The following is a 21,373-nucleotide window of genomic DNA, read 5'->3' as shown; positions in this document are numbered from 1 at the left end:
AATATGACAAATTGACAACTCACTTTTGCAAATTTCTCAATCTAAAAATAGTCTCGAAACTGCTCATACACCTAACACGAAATAACATCATAAATAAAAACGATCATAAAATTTATAAAATCTCCAAAATTAACCATTAAATTTAACTTAAATCTAATGCTTGTTTATGTGATGGAATTGTTTCATATAGACCCAAGAGGGATGCTAACTTCAAGTTCTTTTTTCCCTCTACACTTTACACTGTAAAAGTCTAACCCACAATTGAGAAAAAAGGAAAAAAAAAATTGCATAGAAAAGATGTTTCAAACCCTAATTCGTAAAATTTGCGCAAACACTGCAATTAAAAGGGGAATTCCATCTATCTCTCCAAATTATAGTCTATGTTCATATTCATCCACTCATTCCAATTTTCTTTTCTATCTAAAACCTTCAACTTCGTATTTCCAGCATTATTAGTTGAAGTCAATTTTCGAGGAAAGAAGTTGAAGGATTTTTTCGACGATTCCACAAAATTGAAGGTTTGTTTGACACTAATTTATTTATGTATTGTATGTTTCAAGGTATAAATTTTGTAGTTTACACTTAAATATTTGAGTTTCTATAAATTTTATTCACTAGTATGCGAAAAAAATCCAGATTTTATTCACTGGCATTATGATTGAAAATGTACATTTGTATTGTAATCTTATCGTTATTATAGTTAATTTAGCATTTATTTTTTTAACATTTGAAGATGTTGATGAATAGGTTAATTGACCATTTTCATCAAATTGTTATCTTGAGCATTTCAGAATCAGAGGAGAAGCATTGCATCATTCATCTGATTCGAAAGTATTTCATTGGTTTCGTCTTCCGAGAATTAGAGACTGTGGTTGCATTTGCAGGTTAGTTCTCAATGGTTATATCCCAAATCAAAAACCTTAGGCTTCCATTAATGAATGTAGTGAGAATGAATGGAGTACCTATACTACAGCAGCTACATTTGGAAGAAAAACTGCTTCGTATTTCGTCTGAAAATTGGTGCATCATCAATGACGGGACGCCTGATCCTACCATTGTCATGGGAATTTCAGGGTAATCCCTTTTTCTTGGTGCTGTAAATCTGTTGAGCATAACAACTAGTTTGCCTTATGACTCATAATGCATTTATCTTGTTTTATTAAGTGGCATACATTACTTGTTGTTTGGACTATGCCAAGTGACGAATGTGGTATGCCTTTCTTTCCAGTTTGTTTGCCCACCTTTTAAGTCTTTAGTATGAAATCTATGTTGTTGTGAGGAGGGAGTATATTATAAATGGTTTTATGAAAACATTTGCCATGAATTTGGGCATACCTGCATTTTTCTTAAACTATCTTGCGATTGGACATTGTTTTGGTTATCTTGTAAAATCGTAAACTACCCAATGACAATAAGTTGAAATCAACTCGCATGCGCTGAAGGTGTAGATCCTTGAATTAGGTTGATAAGGTTAGTAACTTAAGAGTTGGTCATGTTGCCTTTTGCTGTATTGCATTGTAGGCTGCCTGAAACTTGAAAGCGAGCAAAGTCAATACTGGTATTAGCATGTGTGACCGTGACTCTGAAGAAAGTTGTGGTTCTTTTACATTATGGGCTTGTGTGGGGAGAAAACACGTATGTCACGTTTTGGTTGAGACTTTCAGTTTCAGCTTGTATTGTTCCCATAGCTTGCCTGAAAACCATCACATTGTGAAGGATCAAGATTTGGCTGTAATAACTTACTATTGTCCTTAAGTATTGTTTGCTACTCCTTCTGTTTCTCCTTTGTTCTATTCGATTTTGTAGATACAAAGGCCAAAGCACAGAAAAAAACTGAAACGGTGGGCCCCAGAATCAGCCGAGAGATAGATACTTCCTCTGTTCCTAAATAACTATTACATTCACTTTTTCACGTAACCAAAAGCGCTTCTTTGACCATTAGTATCTTTAGCGCACAAGTAAAAATTATAAAAAGTTGATATTTTGAAATTATACATTGAAATGAACATAACAAGGTCTCACTTGACTATGTTTTTCTTTATATAATAGCGAGGAAATAGAATCAAAGCTAGTTGATGAATAGTGTTAATTTACTCAATGTAACACTTATTCAGGAACGAGAGGAAGTATATTAGATTGGCCCGAAGGGGTTAGTGCACCCTTTTGGTGGGGTATTGTAGTGGGGAAAAGGAGGAATATTTGCCAACATAGGTATGAAGTAAAAGTGACTAAAACAAAGGAAAACAGAGGTAGTACTTGCTCGAAGCTCTTTGTGTGCTTCCAAGGTAGTGGCTAGAGCCTAGATGTGATTCCTGAATAACTTATCTTGACGTAATTAATGTTGAAGTACACTATGTGATCAGTATGGCACTGAATCAGAGCACAAAAGTATATGCTTAAGTTTGAGCAAGTGATTTACTTTAGATTGCCAGGTTCCTCAGAGATGTGGTTTGCTGCAATTATTAGTAGGTCATTCTACTTGGCATTAGAATCTGATGAGGCATGTGTCTGTTTACACGTTATCAGGAAGCCAGCAGAACTTCTTGATGTTAAGTCAGTGCTACAAGATAAGATTCCTGTCATCAAACGGTTCACTGGTGGAGGTACTGTTATTGTTGATCAGGGGACAGTCTTTGTTTCCCTCATATGCAACAAGGATGCTGTTCCTGGTGTGCAACCATATCCTCAGCCAATAATGGCATGGAGTAGCTTATTCTATGATGAGGTTTTTCATGGAGCCGGAGACTTTAAGCTACGTGAAAATGGTAATAGAAGCCAAATTTGGGGATACTTTTTTTATTCTGTTTAAGATGCCTTGTCTTGTGTTTACTGAGTCAGCTACGTTTTTATTCCTCCAAATGATTCTGTTAATGGAATGCTTGCCTCTTTTCATGATGTAACACCCAATATATGTGGTTAAACTGTGATTGTCATTTTCTCTCGGAATGTATGGAAAACAAATGATGATACTTTTATTACAAAGTCGAATATCATTAGTAATTTTTATTAATATACAACGAGCCAATTCATCTGTCAGAATTAAACATCAAAATGTCGGTGCACTTATATTTTACACAGATTTTAATTTAAGAACATAAAACTGTTTGTTCTGTGCATAATTATATAGTTAGTTTTTTTTTGTTTTCTTTCACAGTGGCTTCTCTAGTTCTCTTCCATGATGAATGGGTTCTAGGAGGCTGGTGTTCACTGACTGCTCAGCTGCTTTTAACCGGTCTATTATTTTTGCTTTTCCGTAGATTACGTGTTTGGGAGCCGGAAATTTGGTGGCAATGCTCAATCCATCACTAAAAACCGATGGATCCACCACACATCATTTTTGTGGGACTATGAAGATGCAAATATGACATACTTGAAAGTACCTCAGAGAGCACCAAAGTATAGGCAGGTATGTTTGCATATCTTTTACTAGACTTATATGTCAATTTTGTGGAGCATGTTGAATAGACATAATTCTGAATTTTAACAAATTTAATATTTTGTCTGATCGAGAATCTTGACATCTCTTAATACTCGAGGAACATAACTTCTTATTCTATTTACAGCCTATTTGGTTAGGCGTAATTAAGTACATTTTTAAGAGAAGTTCCACGTTATGTCTATGATAACGGAATATCATTCCCGAACATGTTTTTTCTTATAATTTTTTTTACCATTCAATACCACCTTCCAAAGTGGTCAAGGATGTTAATGAAATTGTATGAAGGTAAAAGTGATGTTGATATGGAACTAACCTTACAAAAGTACACTTAAATGCATTACCATTACTGTCATCTGTTATAGTTTACCTAAAGAATCGTGACCGTCTTTAACCAAGAAATGGAAAGAAGTATTCCACATGCTTATAATGCATCTTTTGATGCTTATAGTACTCAAAAGTAAGAGATTGATATTTTGTGTTTAGGCAAGGGACCATTCAGAATTTATATGCCGCATGAAGGATATTTTACCAAGGTCAGCTTTCATCGATGGAACGATCAAGGCAGCTGAAACCCATTTTTCGCTGAGCTCCATTTCCCTGGAGGATATCAAATATCTTGATACTACAAATTTTGTTCCCTCTTCAAGGATTTTGACATCCAAAGAGCTCGAAGCTACAATTTGCGCAGAAGATAGTTTGTTATCCCACTCACTGTGAAGGAGTGGATGAATATGAGCTTTTCATCACATCATTGTTTTCATATATTGTAATTGTATAGCAATAAATAATCTTTGAATAACCATTTATTGAGTACTATATGCTGGGTTTAAGTTTTGGTTGCTGATTTTTGTTGTCGAGTCTTAAGGATATGCTCTCCTTACATTATATTTGTTGGAACATCCCTATATAATAATAAGCATGAAATCCAAATTTCATTGCTTTTCAAGACTAAAATATAAGCTGATTACATAATTACTATTGGTGGCCTGGTGGGTGCGAAGATTTTGTTGGTATCCGTGGTGGAAGTTGTAGTATGAAAGTGCTGAGTGAAGGTTTATTGAATATGATGTAATTTCATGTTCTTTTAAATTCAATGTTTATTGAAGATGAGGTGTTGTGAACAATAGGTCACAGGTTCGAATTTTCCTTTCCTTCTTTGTACTTGTCTTCGTGACTCATATGGATTAAAAAAAATAATTTAGTGTCTGTTTTTAATAATTAGGATTGTATGAAGGATGTTTTCTGCTTAACGGTTAACTAGTCCTTATTACTTGATGAATTTTTCGAAATTCACGAAATTAGACTTCTTTATCGCTTAAGGGGAAGTCATGTGCTGAATCATCTTGTTAACATAGTTGCACAAATTAGACTAAGAGCCTGTTTTCCTCAGCTTATTTTCAGTGTCTGTTTAGTGTCTTTTTTTAATAATTAGGATTGTATGAAGGATGTTTTCTGCTTAACGGTTAACTAATCCTTATTACTTGATGAATTTTTCGAAATTCACGAAATTAGACTTCTTTATCGCTTAAGGGGAAGTCATGTGCTGAATCATCTCGTTAACATAGTTGCACAAATTAGACTAAGGGCCTGTTCTCCCCAGCTTATTTTCAGTTCAGTTCAGTTCAGTTCAGTTCAGTTCAGCTCTAATAAGTTCAGTTCAGTTCAGTTCAGCTCCAATAAGTTCAGTTCAGTTCAGTTCAGCTCCAATAAGTTCAGTTCAGTTCAGATCAGTTCAGTTCAGTTCAGTTCAGTTCAGCTCTATTCTTTTATAACCATTTTGTTAAATATTATTATTATGTTGGTATAATTTATTTTACTAATTACTATTATTATTATTATTATTATTATTATTATTTAAATATATATCATTACTATTAAGTATTATTATTATTATTATTATTATTATTATTATTATTATTATTGTTGTTGTTGTTGTTGTTTCTATATATTTTTTTATTATAGCTTTACTAATTATTATTACTATTATTATTAGGAGGAACATGGTTTAGGTCAAAGCACAAATAAACCCACTTTTTTTAGCCCATAAACCAATCAAATCGCGTCAAGACGGTTTATGATGTAATTTTTGCGGTCCAACCCAATCATTATTTTTATTACTAAATATTTTTAAATTATTAAATTTAATTATTAAAATAGTAATATTAATTTACTTCTTAGATATTATTGTTATTATATATCACCGTCAAGTATTAATATATTAATACAAATAATATTAAATAATTATTATTAATTATCATTACTATCATTAATTATTATTATTATTATTAATTTATGATTATTAATATTATTTATTTATAACTATCATTTAAAGATATTCAAAATACTACTATTATTATTATTCATTATTATTACTTATCATTATAATTATTATTTAATATTCATATTATTATTATTTAAAATATTATTTATATTTTATTACATTCAATTTATTTCAATGTAATATAATTCAATTCAATTTAATTCAGTTCAGTTCAGTTCAGTTCAGTTCAGTTCAGTTCAGTTCAGTTCAGTTCAGCTCTGATAAGTTCAGTTCAGTTCAGTTCAGCTTCCATAAGTTCAGTTCAGTTCAGTTCAGCTTTGATAAGTTCAGTTCAGTTCAGTTCAGTTCAGTTCAGCTGTTTTATGCCGAAGAGAACAGGCCCTAAGGGCCTGTTTTCCTCAGCTTATTTTCAGTTCAGTTCAGATCAATTCAGTTCAGCTCTGGACAATACTTTTACTCTCACATATCACTATTCATTTCAGTTCAATTCAATTGTTTTATGCTGAAGAGAATAAACCCTAACCCTGACTTCATCCAATTATAATGCTTTCAGTACATTAGACTATGTTAATATTTCAACTGATTATATTTCTCTATTAAGACTCCGTTTGGCAGAACGTAAAACATTTTCCTCGAAAACTGGTTTTCATTATCTCTTACCAAGAAAAAAAGAAACGTTCTCTGCTATATTACGAAAATATTTCCTATACATGGATATTCTCTCCATATCTTTTAGCTTCCTAATTTATGTGCAATAATATGTAAAGTGAAAGTTGCTTTAATGGAATAATGAGATTCATTTGTATTTATCAGCTAATTTAAAACGTCAACCTCTTGCAGCATGCTAGGAGGAGAAAACTACAATGGCTGCACCTCATCAACCGTGCAATTATATCAAAATCCCTAAAAATTAGAGAATTTAAATGAAGGTAAATAATTGCACTTTGCAAGATAATATTGTGCACTAATTTTTGTGTTGGAGAAACTACTACTTAGATGCAATAGGATTCAAATTATGAGTGCAATGGAAAAGAAAATCTCTAATATCACATGGTAACAAATTAAAGGATTATAATCACATGAAATTTGACGATTAATTTAAAGGTAAGATCCCACTAAACTTTTAGGTACATGAGAATTACTTTTTTGTGTCATCAAGAACGTCTTCAAATAACTATAACAATTTCAACGGCCAATTGACCAATTTGGTAAAAAAAATTAGCACCTAATGACAATTTGGTAAAAAAGTTAGCTTCGGTGACAATTTGGTAAATAAATTTAGCTTCGGATGATAAATTGGTAAATAAACTTAGGTTCGGGTGACAAATTGATAAAATAGTTAACTTTTGCGATAGTTTGGTAAAAACAATTGAGCTCTTGCGACATTTAGGCCAAAATTTTAAAAATCTATTTTTTTTTCTCTTTATTTATTGTTGAATTCGGGGGTATCTCCTTTTGATTAATACAATACGAGCGAGAATCATTAAAATATTATTTCACTCATCACATGTGGAGAGCAAATGTATTCATGTATGTATTTGATATTTTTGAGATTTTTTTGGGGATAATTTAATGCACCATTGTCCCCAAGTTGTCATATATCTTCATTACAAGATTGTATTCATCTTAAAAATTATCCACAAATATATTAAATACATTTCAATACATATTGAATACAAATGTTATTGTTCTCAAATGTTAGTTAGAATGAAAATGGAGAGGAAAATATAGGAAATAATTTGGTAAATAATTGCATATAGAAAAAAATAATAATGGTGAAATTAATAAATTAAAAATATTCTCTTTTCTACACAATTATTTTTCTTTTGCTTGCATTCTAATTAACATTCGAGAGCAACCTTTCAAACAAAACATTCAAAAACAATAACATTTGTATGCAATATGTATTGAAATTTATTTCAATTTTTGTGGAAACTAAGATAGATACAATATTTTAATGAAACTATACACTCCGGAGTAACAACTTTAGGGACAATAATACATTAAATATTATAAAAAATATTGAATACATTTGCACTTAAACTATGATGAGTGAAATAATATTTTTTATTCTCATCTTTTATTAATTACTCCCTCCGTTTCCTAAAGATCTTCCCACTTACTGTTCCTACAGATACCAAGGAAAATCAAGTTGTGTGGGGCATGGTGTGAGTAAAGTAGGAGAGAGAAAGGGGTTAAGATAAATAAACAAATAAAAAGGGGTTAAAGTAGGAGAGAGAAAGAGAGTAAAATTGAATTAATAATGTAATGGTGGACCATATGATAGTGACATGAGAGGGTAAATAGAGAAATTTGTTTTGCCAAATAAGGAATAAAGCAAAAGAGGGAAGATCTTTTGGAAACACCCTTAAACGGAAAGAGGGAAGATCCTTAGGAAACGGAGGGAGTAGAATGGAAAGAATATATGGTAAAATAATGAGCGATAGTTGGGTAAATAAATGTGTGGGAAAGAAGAATAAAATTTAACAAAAATGGGAAAGCATAGAAAAATAGGTTTTTAAAATTTTGGCCTCAACGTCTCAGGAGCTCAATTTTTTTAATAAATTGTCGCAATAGTTAATTTTTTTATCAATTTGTCACCCGAACCTAAGTTTATTTACCAATTTGTCATCCGAAGCTAAGTTTATTTACTAAATTGTCCCAAAAGCTAATTTTTTTACCAAATTGTCGTTATGTGCCAATTTTTTTTACCAAATTGGTCAATTGGCCCAATTTCAACTAAAACACGCAAGTATCTTTCAATTTCAAAAGTTCTATATATATATATATATACAAATCCAATTATAATATATACCTAAACAATAAATGAATTCCTAAGTTATTACCAACATGAATACCCTATTTCTCGAAAAACCTTATGATCAATTGTATCATCTACAACACAATTATGACCACCAATAACAAGCTCTTTACCAATATGATAACTCACAAAAGCATCAATACAAGCATACAAAACCTGACGTTTATCAAGCACTTCTTTATCCCACTTACTCAATGTAATCTCCTTACACTTCTCCATCTCCCACCCCAACACCTTCATAGCCACCTCCTTAAGCCCGGCATTCGGCCTCGCTTTCTCCATCTCCGCCGCCACCTTACTCACATCCACCATACACTCCAACCTAAGATCATAATCTCTTTCAAGTCTCTTAGAGTCACCAGCGATTCCGACACCGGAAAACTTACAATGTGGGTCCCTTAAGAAGTCCTCAAGGGTGGAAGGAATACAAGGGGAGTGGATTAGCTGGTAGATGAGGCAATTAGGCCCTACACAAAGTTGTAGGGTTGCTATAGGGTTAAGCCACTCAGTGTCTAAGCCAACTATTAAGGGTTGAGTATTATTAGATTTTATGTGGTTGATCCATGAGGTTACTACGGTGGCGCAGCTCGTTACGATGGTTCGAACACGGTGGCCGAAACATGTTACGTCGTAGGCTGTGTAGGTGGTGGTTTTATGGTGGTTAATTATGGTTGCCATGGTTAAGACCTAAGAGGGATTTTTAGAGGTTGAGGATAATTTTTTTTGACTAAAGTTTGATTTTGTTGTTTCACAAATACAATATCTCTTAGACTTTATTTATAGAGATCTGATTTTAGGAACTAAAAAAGAAAGAGATAAAAATTGGAGATGGTTGGTATTATGAGATAAAGGACGTGTGATGTGCTAGGTTTTATATGCAATGGCATGTATTTTGCCGAGAGGATGACGGAACAATGGCAATATGGCATGTTATGAGAAGGATTCGGAATTATATAGGGTTTGGAATCATTCACTTTTTGAAAAGATTAGGTTTAATAAGTTTAGATAATTTTGGTTAAGTTATGATAAGTTTAGATTTATTTCGATAAGATCTTATAGAATGAACTTGAATAGGTTTTGATAAGTTCGGTTTAGATAGGTTTAGGAAATTTCAGGTGAAAAAAACGCACTCGTAATGAGTCACATTATTACACCTTATTGTTTAAGGGCTTAGGGCCTGTTCTCTTCGGCATAAAACAGCTGAACTGAACTGAACTTATCAAAGCTGAACTGAACTGAACTGAACTTATCGGAGCTGAACTGAACTGAACTGAACTTATCAGAGCTGAACTGAACTGAACTGAACTGAACTGAACTGAACTGAATTGAATTGAATTGAATTATATTACATTGAAATAAATTGAATGTAATAAATATATAAATAATATTTTAAACAATAATAATATGAATATTAAATAATAATTATAATGATAAGTAATAATAATGAATAATAATAATAGTTGTATTTTGAATATTTTTAAATGATAGTTATAAATAAATAATATTAATAATCATAAATTAATAATAATAATAATAATTAATGATAGTAATGATAATTAATAATAATTATTTTATATTATTTGTATTAATATATTAATACTTGACGATGATATATAATAACAATAATATCTAAGAAGTAAATTAATATTACTATTTTAATAATTATATTTAATAACTTGAAAATATTTAGTAATAAAAATAATGATTGGGTTGGACCGCGAAAATTATACAATAAACCGTCTTGACGCGATTTGATTGGTTTATGGGCTAAAAAAAGTGGGTTTATTTGTGCTTTGACCTAAACCATGTTCCTCCTAATAATAATAGTAATAATAATTAGTAAAGCTACAATAAAAAAAATATATAGAAACAATAATAATAATAATAATAATAATAATACTTAATAGTAATGATATATATTTAAATAATAATAATAATAGTAATTAGTAAAATAAATTATATCAACATAATAATAATATTTAACAAAATGGTTATAAAAGAATAGAGCTGAACTGAACTGAACTGATCTGAACTGAACTGAACTGAACTGAACTTATTGGAGCTGAACTGAACTGAACTGAACTTATTGGAGCTGAACTGAACTGAACTGAACTTATTAGAGCTGAACTGAACTGAACTGAAAATAAGCTGGGGAGAACAGGCCTTTATTCTCTTTGGCATAAAACAACATAATTGAACTAAACTGAACCGATTGCAACTGAGCTGAATTGAACAAAATTATAACTAATAAAAATGATAACTGAAGCTCAATTGAACTAAACTGATTGCAACTGAATTGAATTGAACTGAAAATAAGCTCGGAGAACATGTCCTAAGTAAGAAACAATTAGCGCATAAACTCCCTCTGTTTCTTCTTAATTTTACCCACTTTCCTTTCTGATCCGTTTCTTTTCAATCTATAGACTGTTGCTTTCTCCATTTTTTCGTAACATGTCCTATATATTTCCTCCTCTTTTTTCATTCATGCATGTGGTCTACTTTTTCACATAATACCCCATATTATAATTTATCTCTTCACCTGTTTAATTTTCTCTCGCCCTTTTGAACTTCTTCAATTATTCCTCAAAATGAATAGAGTAAATTCACAAGAAAGGAAAGAGTACCATATAAAAGAAAGGTAGCACCAAAAAAAAAAGGAAAGACAAGGTTAATTTGGCAAGTAATATACTATATTAATTAAGGGATTTTCTAACGAGTGCACACGCACAAATTAATAATTACATGATTCTGTATTAGTGGATTATTGAAAAAATAAAAAGTTTGCCTTCTTTCCATAATTAATGTAAATTTCAATAATAGTTTCCAGTTTGAGGTTCACCAATCACCATATTTTTTTTTAAGGAAAATTAGTTAAATATAATTTGTTTTGAGGTATTTTTTTTTTTGCTACCGGATATAAATTATGTTCATAATTTAATAGGGCACACATTTTAAAAAAATAATTTTATAAGACCTATTGTATCAAAGCTTATAGGCCAAAGTATAAGCTTGTAAGAATTTTTTATTTTTTTTTTAGAATTTATATGAAGGCTTGTATTATAAATTAAGATCGATTGGCCAAACAAAAAAAATTCATTATTTTGATATTCGTATTAGATCCAGGTTGTACTTGGTAGCATTACAAGTTGGATTGGAAGAATTGTACTCAAAATCAACAAGATGATTTTTGTTATTAGATTTAGAAAAATCAGAACAAAAGACCGATTGGAAGACTTGTACTCAAAATCAACAAGATGATTGTTGTTTTGAATTAGATTAGACTTGGATAAATCAGAACAAAAGACTGATTGGAAGACTTGTACTCAAAATCAACAAGATGATTCTTGTTTTGAATTAGATTAGACTTGGATAAATCAGAACAAAAGACCGAACTTTCACCCCTATCGGAAATGGTACAATACTGCTTAATATGAACATGAAAATAAAGTATAAAATGTGAGCATATAAAAGAAACAATAAAGAGAATGCTTCACTATAATTTAAAGTAGAGGTGATCATGGGCTGGGTCTAAAAAAAAACTTGTCCATTGACAGTTTGTATTGTAAGAGACCACCTACTTTTAAATTAAAATTAGGCAATGGTAAGCCCAATATTAAAAAGAAAATTAGCCCAATAGTGACTAGAATAATTTCTTTTGGTGACTAGTTTAATCCATTTAGTTACTTGGTCTACTTTTATATTAAAATTAGACCGTCTCTTTTAATAATTTTTGGTCCATTGATTGGGCCGAGTGAGCCCAAAATTTTGTGCCAAAACCCGTTATTTCGGGTCAAATCGGATCGAGCCAAAAAATAGACTAAAAAATCATTTTTGGCTTGTCCAAAGTCCGTTTCAAGCAAAAAAAATTGGGCCGGACCCGACCGTGGGACAAACAATCTCCCCAAAACCCGCACAAAAATCGGGCCAGGCCAAGCCCGCGACCCGGACCAAAATGATCAATTCTAATTTAATGATAGAATGAGACTTACACAATATAAAAAAGTGATACATTAAGTAGAAGTATCACATTAAGTAGCACATTCAGAAAATTTGGTCTCCTAGCCAAGCAAGAAGCCTAGGGAAAACTATTACGGGTGAGATGAGGAATAGGACTTTGCACCAATAGCTGCTGTCTTCCATTGAACTACTTATACTACATATCAATACTTAGTGGAGGGACTAAATTGGAATCATGGACTTGAGAGAATTGCACCTGACGGGTATCTAACTGTACATCTACAATATCTAGGACTAGACTAAAGTTATAATTGTGAATCAAATTGCTGGTTTTGGGGGGCCTTTGATATTTCGGCCTTGTGCTATTGGTCCGACCGTTCGAGTGTCGATCAAGATCATAATACTATATCCGTTTCATATTATTTGCAACGATTTGACATAAATATAAAATGAAAGTATTACAAGATCTCTCATCACATATCTTATAACACGTTTATCATATTCGAAGAAGTAATTTGGCTAAATTTGTAGATTACTTTCGAATGATGAGAGAAAAAAATGTCAATTAAAGACTTCTCAGGTGAACATATATATATAGACTATATATAATATGGAGTTAATAGAGTAGCTCTCACCCACTGATCTTTATGATTAGAGATAGAAATGGGAAGCACATAATCATGCAATAAATATAGAACTCGTTATAATCAATCAAATATATTAGAACATGTATCGTGATTGAACGTATATGGTTGTAATTGTAAACACACTATCTCTAGTACTACTACATACTAAAAATAATTTTTCTTCTTGTTTCATCTTGTAAATTACAGAAGTGGAGGAAAAGATGAAGAGCAAGACTGGTAAGCAAGTGTTTGGGATGTTATTGTGGCGCTTGCGTTGATCAATCTCCTGACAGTAGCGGAGGCGGCTCGATGAGTTTTAAACAGAAGACTTTTACGGCCCGTTTGATTAGCAGTAATGGTAATGGTTTTGATTTCTACTGCAATTTTGAAGGCATTTTTATGTCAACCTTCATGGTAATGTCACTTTATCTCCAAACATCTATTTTCTTTCTAAAATTTCATTACCATCCATTACTACTTGGGAAGGTGGTATTGGGTAGTAATGGAAATTTGTTGAACGAAAACACATGTTTTCACATCAAGTTTTATTACCATTGATGTTAACATTAAAATGTCTTCACAAACTTACGCTAAAAAGTATTTACTATTATCACAATTTAGTACCACCAACAAAACATCGTGTTAGGGTAGACTATAGTCCATATAGAGGAAAAGATGAACAAGTAAACAACCCTTGTTTGCAAAAAAAAAAACATAGAACAAATTAACTACCTTATACATCATCATCATTTATCAAATTAACTACCATATTCTTTTTCATACTACCCAAAAGAAACACTTACATATTATGATCGAAAATTACATACTTTAGAAATTGAACAACCCAGATTCCAGTTCCTCCTTATAATCTCAAATACACCACATCTCTCAATAAACATCTAATTCAATCGATTCGTCAAATCAGCTAATATAATCATCTATCAGCTATCCGCTAATTGCCAAACAACGCTACATATAGCAGATATAAATGAGAGAGGATTAATCAAGTAACAGAAGCAAGAGCCATTAAATTTCTACCAATTTCAAAAGACAAGAAAGCATCAACACAAGCATACTGAATCTGAGCATAACTCAACCACTCAGAATCCCACCTACTTAAAGTAACACTTTTAGGCTTATTGACTTCAACATCCATTAAAATCCTGGTTAATTCCTTCAACCCCATTCCTTTTCTAGCATCAACAATCTTCTCAACAGCAAGAACTCCTAAATCAACAAGATTCTTAACACCAAGATCATAGTCCACAAGTAACTGTTCGACGTCGGATCGAATCCCAACACCAGCAAAAACATTGTTTTCATTGGAGAGGAAATCAGAGAGAGATTTAGGGAGTGGAGGAGGGCAGTGGATGATTTGGAAGATAAGGCAAGTGTAGGAGAGAGAGTGGTTGTTTGTGGTTGTTGTTGTTGTTGTGGTTGTGCAGAGTTGGAGAGTTGCGACGGGGTTGTCGAAGTTGCGGCCGAAATTGGGGCGCCATTCGATGTCGAGACCGACGAGGCGAGGCGTGGGGGAGGAAGGGAGAGAGGCGAGCCAGGCGGAGGCGACGGAAGGGTCGGAGGTGACGGTGGTGGAGATGAAGTGGGTGGTGTTGAAGAGGATGTTGAAGAGGTTGTGGTTTGGGTTTGGTGTTGCATCGGAGATTGTGATGGTTGCGGAAGGTGCCATTTGTTGTTGTTGTGTGGGTGGGTGTGGAGGAGAGAGAATTTGGGGGAGAAGAAGAGAGGAAAGAAAAAGGAGGAAGTTTTTGAGATGCCGGGAATCACGGAGTGTGAAGGTGGGATTGAGAATATTGATTTAGCGCATGGAGATTGGAGGATGAATAGTGAATACGTAGCGCTTAGTGAGTTCGGATTCTCTAGAGTTTTAGTGAAAAGAGATTGTTAAACATTTTTAAATCAAGGTTTATATTGGTGGGAGAAAAATATTAGGGAGATAGATTTTGATGATAAAAAAATAGGGGAGATTTCGCAAAGAGAATATATGAGCTAGATATGGCCAACAGTGCGGGTCAATCCAGCTCACCTCGTGGGTCGTGTGGGCCGGGCCAGAAAAAAGCCCGGTCCAGCCCAGCTCGAACCGTGAAATTGGTAGGTGGGCCATGGGCTAGATTTCTTGAGCCCAGCCCACTAAAGCCCACTACTAAAACCGCCAAGCCCGGACCATGAAACCGGTCCAACCCGACCCATGAACCAAACCAGCCCAATCCAAGAAAATATTGAACCAAATTATGTATATTTTAATCAAATTGTATATATTTTAATCAAATTATGAGCCATTGATTTTTTATTCAATGGTTGATATTGCTCAAACTCTAACTTGTAGAGTTATTTTACAACTCTAGAGGATCCAAACATGTGTGAAGTGGAGTTGGCTCGTTTTTTTTTCCCGGATCCGGTAATTTATTGGTCCAAGGAGATTCAATCCTCATGAGTTAAGGGTAAGAAGGAAATCTCAACCAATAAAAAAAAACTTTCATAGATTGGAAATTGGGCCCAGAAGCAAATATTGTCAATTATAGTTATTTTTTTTTACTAAAAGTAGAGTGGTCCAAATAGATAAAACTACCCAAAGTGGAGATTATTGCAATTGAAAATGAACAAAGGAAGTATGTAAATAAAATGGTGTTGAAAAATCTCATTTTGTAGCAACACAAAATCAACAATGTAAACGAAAAATTTGTGAAAAATAATATAAACAAGAACCTGTGTAACACACGGGCTTCAAAACTAGTTTAATATAAAGTACATTAAAAATATAGTGGACCAGGCCCAGTCACCTACCCCGCTACAAATTAGTCATTACCACTTTCCGAAATCGGCGATTTTCTCTCTCTTCAATAAGATTCTCTGGCTCTAAAATTTTACAAAAACAATTGTTCAGAACAAACATACACTATATCATGTCAAAATACACTATCATGTCAACACTATAACAATCAATTATGATAATTTTGTGTAATATACAAATACACTACACTATATCATTTCAAAATACATTATATCATGTCAAAAACACTATATCATGCAACACTATCATGCCAAAAAAGCACAACAAAACACTATATCATTTCAAAATACACTATATCATGTCTTTTTTTTTTTCTTTTTTTTTTTTTGATAAGTAAGAGATGAGTATATTACTTTCAACACCAAAACCAATACAACCTAAATTCCTCTAAACATCAGAGGAACAACACAAAACACCTTACAAAGCTTCAAACCAAACTTTATCACTACTGTTCATTTTCTTTGGTAAAACATGTCTAACTCTACATCTCACAAGCTCCTGTATCTTCTTTACAGTAAGATCTATTCTATTGACTTTACCAAGCCATAAAGCCTCATTCCTTGCTTGCCATGTCATATATACTACTGCTTCCACTGCAGCACTTTGGACTGACCTCTGGAACTTAGTTCCTCTTCTTCTTCTGCTTAGCCATTCAATAATTTGCGGGAGTGTATCTCTTTTAGTTCTCAGATCACACCAGCTCTTTACTGCCTCAAGACATTGGCTGCTAAAATGACAGTTAAAGAAAAGATGGTTATGGGTTTCCACCTGAACACCACATAGTAAACATGTGTTATCTACACATATCCCATATCTAGACAAGTGGTCTTTTGTCTGTAATTTCCCTTGCATTGCTAGCCATGAACAGAACTGATGCTTTGGTATACTTGTTCTCCCCCATATTACCTGACACCACTGCAATTTTTCATAATCCCCTGTTAATTTTCCATAAACCTCCTGGATAGAGTAGCTGTGCATCTGCTGAAGTTGAGTTACAGTCATGAGCCCTTTCAATTTCTCTTTTACGTTACACAGTTGCTTCCAGTACCAACTACAAGTACTATTAGGCACATAATCCCACCAAATTTCCTGTTTAATGTAGATATTGTGAACCCATTTCACCCACAAATTATCCACCTTTTTTTCCACTGCCCAAACGTATTTACCAAGTGCTGCAATATTCCAGAAGTAAATATTTTTTACCCCTAAACCCCCTGCATTCTTAGGAGAACATACTTTATCATGTCAAAAACACTATATCATTTCAAAATACACTATATCATGTCAAAAACACTATATCATGCAACACTATCATGCCAAAAAAGCACAACAAAACACTATATCATTTCAAAATACACTATATCATGTCAATATACACTATATCGTGCAAAGCACTCGTGCAAAAAAACTTAGCAAAATACTATCATGTCAAAATACACTATATCATTTTAAAGTACACTATCTTATTTCAAAATACACGATATCATTTCAAAATACAGTATCAGAAGAGAAAAAGTTATAAGAGGATAGAGAAGTTATTAGGAGAGACAAAGAGTGGAAGACTGAATGCGGCAAAAATTGAAAGTTATAATCATTACAACTCACTTAAGATAGATCAGGTGTACACTAATAGTTTAGTGCGTACTGGATTCATATTAGTTTTTTTTTTTTTAAAAAGTACATGAACCAAATAGTTTGTTACAATACATTTCTATAACGAATCCAAACATATATACATAAATATAGCTATATTTTTCCAGTTCTTGCATTGCAAGTCCAATAAAACCTAAACCAACTCGGTATATTAAGTGATTTCCTAGGACAGCTAGCTCATCGAGTTAGACTAGGATTTTGATTTCTCTACCCGCAAAAACTATAAATACAACCTCCCCCTACCAACTCTAGTACGATAGTACCATAAGTTTACTCATACGCCATAGCAAAAGAATTGTTTTGGTATATATTTCGTAAGTGTATTGTTAAAAAATGGCTAGCATGAAAGTATGCCTTGTCTTTGTTATCCTTGCTCTATGTTCTTCAATTCCTCATTGTCTTAATGCAATTCCTCTGCAAACTCCCGCTGTCATTGAAGCAATCTATCAATTCGGGGACTCGATTTCTGACACTGGTAATTTGATACGTGAGAATCCAGTAGGATCTCATACAGCTTTTGCAAGGCTTCCTTATGGAGAAACATACTTCCATAAACAAACTGGTCGTTGCTCCAATGGTCTTCTCATGATTGATTATATTGGTATGTGATCACCTATGAATATATGTTCTTAATTTCATGTATTTAGCATCAATAGTTCATAATATATATTCAACATGTTGATTATCTCTCATTAAGAAAAGAGAATTAATGTCTAATAATGCAAAAACCATGATAAACAACTTGCGTGTTAATTATGCATACTAACTTGATTCTTCATATAACATAATTTTTCCAATACACTGCACGCCTGCACGAATGTTTTCTTGTTAACCAAAAAAATTGAATGTCACAATGTTATCTGGTGCACAAATTATTAGAATAGGCGGTCTGTTAGATAAACCTAATACTGAATTTTTCTAACAAGTTCATTCTATTTCACTTTAACCTAACACTATTCTAGATATCCCTTCTCTTCTCCTTTTCTTTGTTTTCTTGATTCTCGAACTACAATAGACAATTTCAAAAAATAACTCGGTAGTCTTACGAAACGGATTAAACTAGTCACTAAATGGATTAAACTAGTCACTAAACATGTTAAAGCATATCGTTACTGAATCGATTAAACTGGTCGCAAAATATATTACACTAGTCCCCAAATAGATTAAACTAGTCACAATATTTAAAAAAGAAAAAGGTCGCATGTTCTTTTCTTAATATTAGACTTGGCTCGTGCCTAATTTAAATTAAACATAGACAGTCTCTTACAAGACCAACTGTATCTTGTGAGTTTTTTCTATTAGATTCCTGTCCATGTAAATATACCTAGTAGACTAGTAGTAGTATTTGGTATGGTTAAACCGTGTAACCTTAAAACTTGTTGATTATATACCCAAATATACTAAGATCTTTCTTTCAATTGATGCAGCTGAAAACTTCAATTTGCCACTCCTAGATGCATATCTTAACAAAGGAGGCAACTTCAATCATGGGGTTAACTTTGCCGTAGCTGGATCAACCGCTCTTACAACATCAACATTAGCTGCTAAAAACATATTATCTCCTGTCACAAACAGTTCATTATCTGTTCAACTAGGCTGGTTTAGATCTTTCCTTCATTCAATTTGTTCACATCCTTTCGAGTATCAACCCAAACTCGCAAACGCCCTTTTCATCATCGAAACAGGTGGTAATGACTTCAACTATGCCTTCTTCCAACAAAAATCATTACAACAAGTTCAACAAATGGTAGATGAAGTCCTTCAAGCTATAACAACTACTGTGAAAGAATTGATCACTTTAGGTGCTACTAAATTTGTTATCCCTGGTAACTTCCCAATTGGTTGCTTGCCTATTTATCTAAGTACCTTCCAATCTAAGGACACCAAGATGTATGATGAGCTCCATTGTCTTAAAGATTTGAACGAATTCGCGACGTTTCAAAACAATCACTTAGAACGAGCTATTAAGGAGCTTCAAATACAGTACCCAAATGTTGCAATAGTTTATGCTGATTATTACAATGCATTGAGGGGACTCCTTACAAATGCAGCTTCACTTGGGTTCAACAAGAGTGAAGTGCAAAAAGCATGTTGTGGAATTGGTAAGAATGAATATAACTTCAATATGACAAGTATGTGTGGATATAAAGGAGTTACAGTATGTGAAAATCCGGATAAGAGTGTGAGTTGGGATGGTGTTCATATGACTCAACATGCATATCAACTCATGGCAAGGTGGTTGATTAAGAAGAATATTCTCCCTGGAATTTCTACTACAGTTTAGATGATCTTGTTTTATTTTTATTTTGCAAGTAGTTCTTGAATAATAATAATAGGATAAGAATTTTTTCAATTAAAGATTAGTATATAGCTATATGTTTTTGGGTAATTTTATTTACTTTAGGTGATAATTTGTTTGATCTTAATAAAGTATTGATTTTTTAAGCTTTAACTAGCTTCAATGACTCCATTGCTCCAACTTTCTGTTAAATGATTGTTCAATTCACTAGCAAGGATGATTTTTATCACGTACTTAGTTTGATTTTAGCACACTCAATTATTTTGCAAGTTAGTATTACTACGTGCTGTGTACTTTTTTAGTTGCACCATTTGCTTTTTCACATTTGTCGAGACGTTTCTTTGAACATGAACATCTCTTATTAGGTGTAAGTAAAAATTATAAAAATTTGATATTTGGAATTCTCGCATTGAAATGAATTCTCGCAATTACTAGTTCTTGAATAATAATAATAGGATAAGTATTTTTTCAAGTAAAGATTAGTATAGTAGGCATTATTAGGAAGTATATAGCTATATATGTTTTTGGGTAATTTTATTTTCTTTAGGTGATAATTTGTTTGATCTGAATAAAGTATTGATTTTTTAAACTTTAACTAGCTTCAATGACTCCATTGCTCCAACTTTCTGTTGTTTGATTGTTCATTAGCAAGGATGATCTTTATCACGTACGTAGTGGTAGTTTGATTTTAGGACACTCAATTGTTCTGCAAGTTAGTATTACTACATGTGTATTTTTTTAGTTGCACCATTTGCTTTTTTACATTTGTCCAAATGCTTCTTTGAACGTGAACATCTCTTATTAGGTGTAAGTAAAAATTATAAAAATTTGATATTTGGAATTCTCACATTGAAATGAATTTAACAATACCCCACTTGACTATATTTTTTTCCTTATATAATGGTGCGAGGTAATAACTTAACAAAGTTGGTTGATGAATACTGAATAGTAGCAAAAAGGCAAATGGTGCCACTAAAAAAAATACGGAGGTAGTAGTATACTATATTAAAGAGCCGATTAGGGGCATGTTTGGCAAAACTAGCGGTTCTAGTAGCTGTTAGCGGTTGTAGTAGCTGTAGCTGTTGGGGGTAGCTACTAGCTGTCTACTAGTAGCTGTCAGCGTAAATTAGTTGTTTAATTAGAAGTGTTTGGCAAAAGTAGCTGTTGGAATTGTAAAAGATTAAAAAAACATTGGTTAATAATTCTACCTTATGCTATTATATAGGGTTTATTTCGTAGACCGCTACCTCAAAACCTCAAACGTTACTTGTAGTAACGTTCCACAACCGCTACTTATAATCTACTCCAATTGCTACCCGCTATTACAACCACTATCTTACCAAACACTCATAATTTTCTTAAGTAGTGTTTCAATCTTGTCCAACCGCTAACCGCTACCTCAAACGCTAGTGCCAAACAGGGCCTAGGATATTTTATCATAGGATTCAACTAATTAGTTATATTTTTCTTACCTTATTTTCACTTATC

At 32.8% G+C, this 21,373-nt stretch overlaps 4 protein-coding genes across 7 annotated transcripts; 2 read left to right on the top strand and 2 right to left on the bottom strand.

Annotated features, from left to right (window-relative positions):
- Nucleotides 1–204: 204 nt before the first annotated feature.
- LOC104889557 (uncharacterized) lies at nucleotides 205–4,255 on the top strand. 4 transcript variants are annotated; one of them, XM_019248272.3, is made up of 6 exons: nucleotides 207–518; nucleotides 792–884; nucleotides 977–1,074; nucleotides 2,527–2,765; nucleotides 3,258–3,406; nucleotides 3,923–4,255. In XM_019248272.3, exons 3-6 carry the CDS (start codon nucleotides 1,061–1,063, stop codon nucleotides 4,154–4,156), a joined length of 636 nt encoding a protein of 211 aa, XP_019103817.1. In that variant the 5' UTR covers nucleotides 207–518; nucleotides 792–884; nucleotides 977–1,060; the 3' UTR covers nucleotides 4,157–4,255. The 4 variants fall into 4 exon arrangements, with proteins under 4 accessions (XP_010673109.1, XP_048495950.1, XP_019103817.1 ...); XM_010674809.4 differs by having other exon boundaries at nucleotides 974–1,074; XM_010674807.4 differs by having other exon boundaries at nucleotides 205–518; nucleotides 792–1,074.
- Nucleotides 4,256–8,562: 4,307 nt separating this feature from the next.
- LOC104889616 (3'-5' exonuclease) lies at nucleotides 8,563–9,219 on the bottom strand. Its single transcript, XM_010674873.3, has one exon. It carries the CDS (start codon nucleotides 9,217–9,219, stop codon nucleotides 8,563–8,565), a length of 657 nt encoding a protein of 218 aa, XP_010673175.1.
- Nucleotides 9,220–13,835: 4,616 nt separating this feature from the next.
- On the bottom strand, nucleotides 13,836–14,937 carry LOC104889556 (3'-5' exonuclease). Its single transcript, XM_010674806.4, has one exon. The coding sequence runs from the start codon at nucleotides 14,809–14,811 to the stop codon at nucleotides 14,128–14,130; it is 684 nt and encodes a 227-aa protein (XP_010673108.1). The 5' UTR covers nucleotides 14,812–14,937; the 3' UTR covers nucleotides 13,836–14,127.
- Nucleotides 14,938–17,919: 2,982 nt separating this feature from the next.
- On the top strand, nucleotides 17,920–19,886 carry LOC104889615 (acetylajmalan esterase-like). Its single transcript, XM_057393438.1, has 3 exons — nucleotides 17,920–18,187; nucleotides 18,842–18,870; nucleotides 18,992–19,886. Exons 1-3 carry the CDS (start codon nucleotides 17,920–17,922, stop codon nucleotides 19,868–19,870), a joined length of 1,176 nt encoding a protein of 391 aa, XP_057249421.1. The 3' UTR covers nucleotides 19,871–19,886.
- Nucleotides 19,887–21,373: the final 1,487 nt, after the last annotated feature.

This window comes from Beta vulgaris, chromosome 3 (genome assembly GCF_026745355.1).
Source record: "Beta vulgaris subsp. vulgaris cultivar EL10 chromosome 3, EL10.2, whole genome shotgun sequence".
In the NCBI taxonomy this organism is placed as follows: Eukaryota; Viridiplantae; Streptophyta; class Magnoliopsida; order Caryophyllales; family Amaranthaceae; genus Beta; species Beta vulgaris.
The sequence above is the reverse complement of the archived record's forward strand: the minus strand, read 5'-3'. Positions and strand labels throughout refer to the sequence as shown.

Excerpts from the sequence above, each read along its gene's own strand:
- LOC104889557 (XM_010674807.4), top strand. The coding sequence starts at position 896 with ATGGTTATATCCCAAATCAAAAACCTTAGGCTTCCATTAATGAATGTA. Across the intron at positions 1,075-2,526 it reads ATTGTCATGGGAATTTCAGG|GAAGCCAGCAGAACTTCTTG; the intron begins GTAATCCCTTTT and ends ACACGTTATCAG. Across the intron at positions 2,766-3,257 it reads CTTTAAGCTACGTGAAAATG|ATTACGTGTTTGGGAGCCGG; the intron begins GTAATAGAAGCC and ends GCTTTTCCGTAG.
- LOC104889616 (XM_010674873.3), bottom strand. The coding sequence starts at position 9,219 with ATGGCAACCATAATTAACCACCATAAAACCACCACCTACACAGCCTAC.
- LOC104889556 (XM_010674806.4), bottom strand. The coding sequence starts at position 14,811 with ATGGCACCTTCCGCAACCATCACAATCTCCGATGCAACACCAAACCCA.
- LOC104889615 (XM_057393438.1), top strand. The coding sequence starts at position 17,920 with ATGGCTAGCATGAAAGTATGCCTTGTCTTTGTTATCCTTGCTCTATGT. Across the intron at positions 18,188-18,841 it reads TCTCATGATTGATTATATTG|ACAGTCTCTTACAAGACCAA; the intron begins GTATGTGATCAC and ends AATTAAACATAG. Across the intron at positions 18,871-18,991 it reads TACAAGACCAACTGTATCTT|ATCTTTCTTTCAATTGATGC; the intron begins GTGAGTTTTTTC and ends AAATATACTAAG.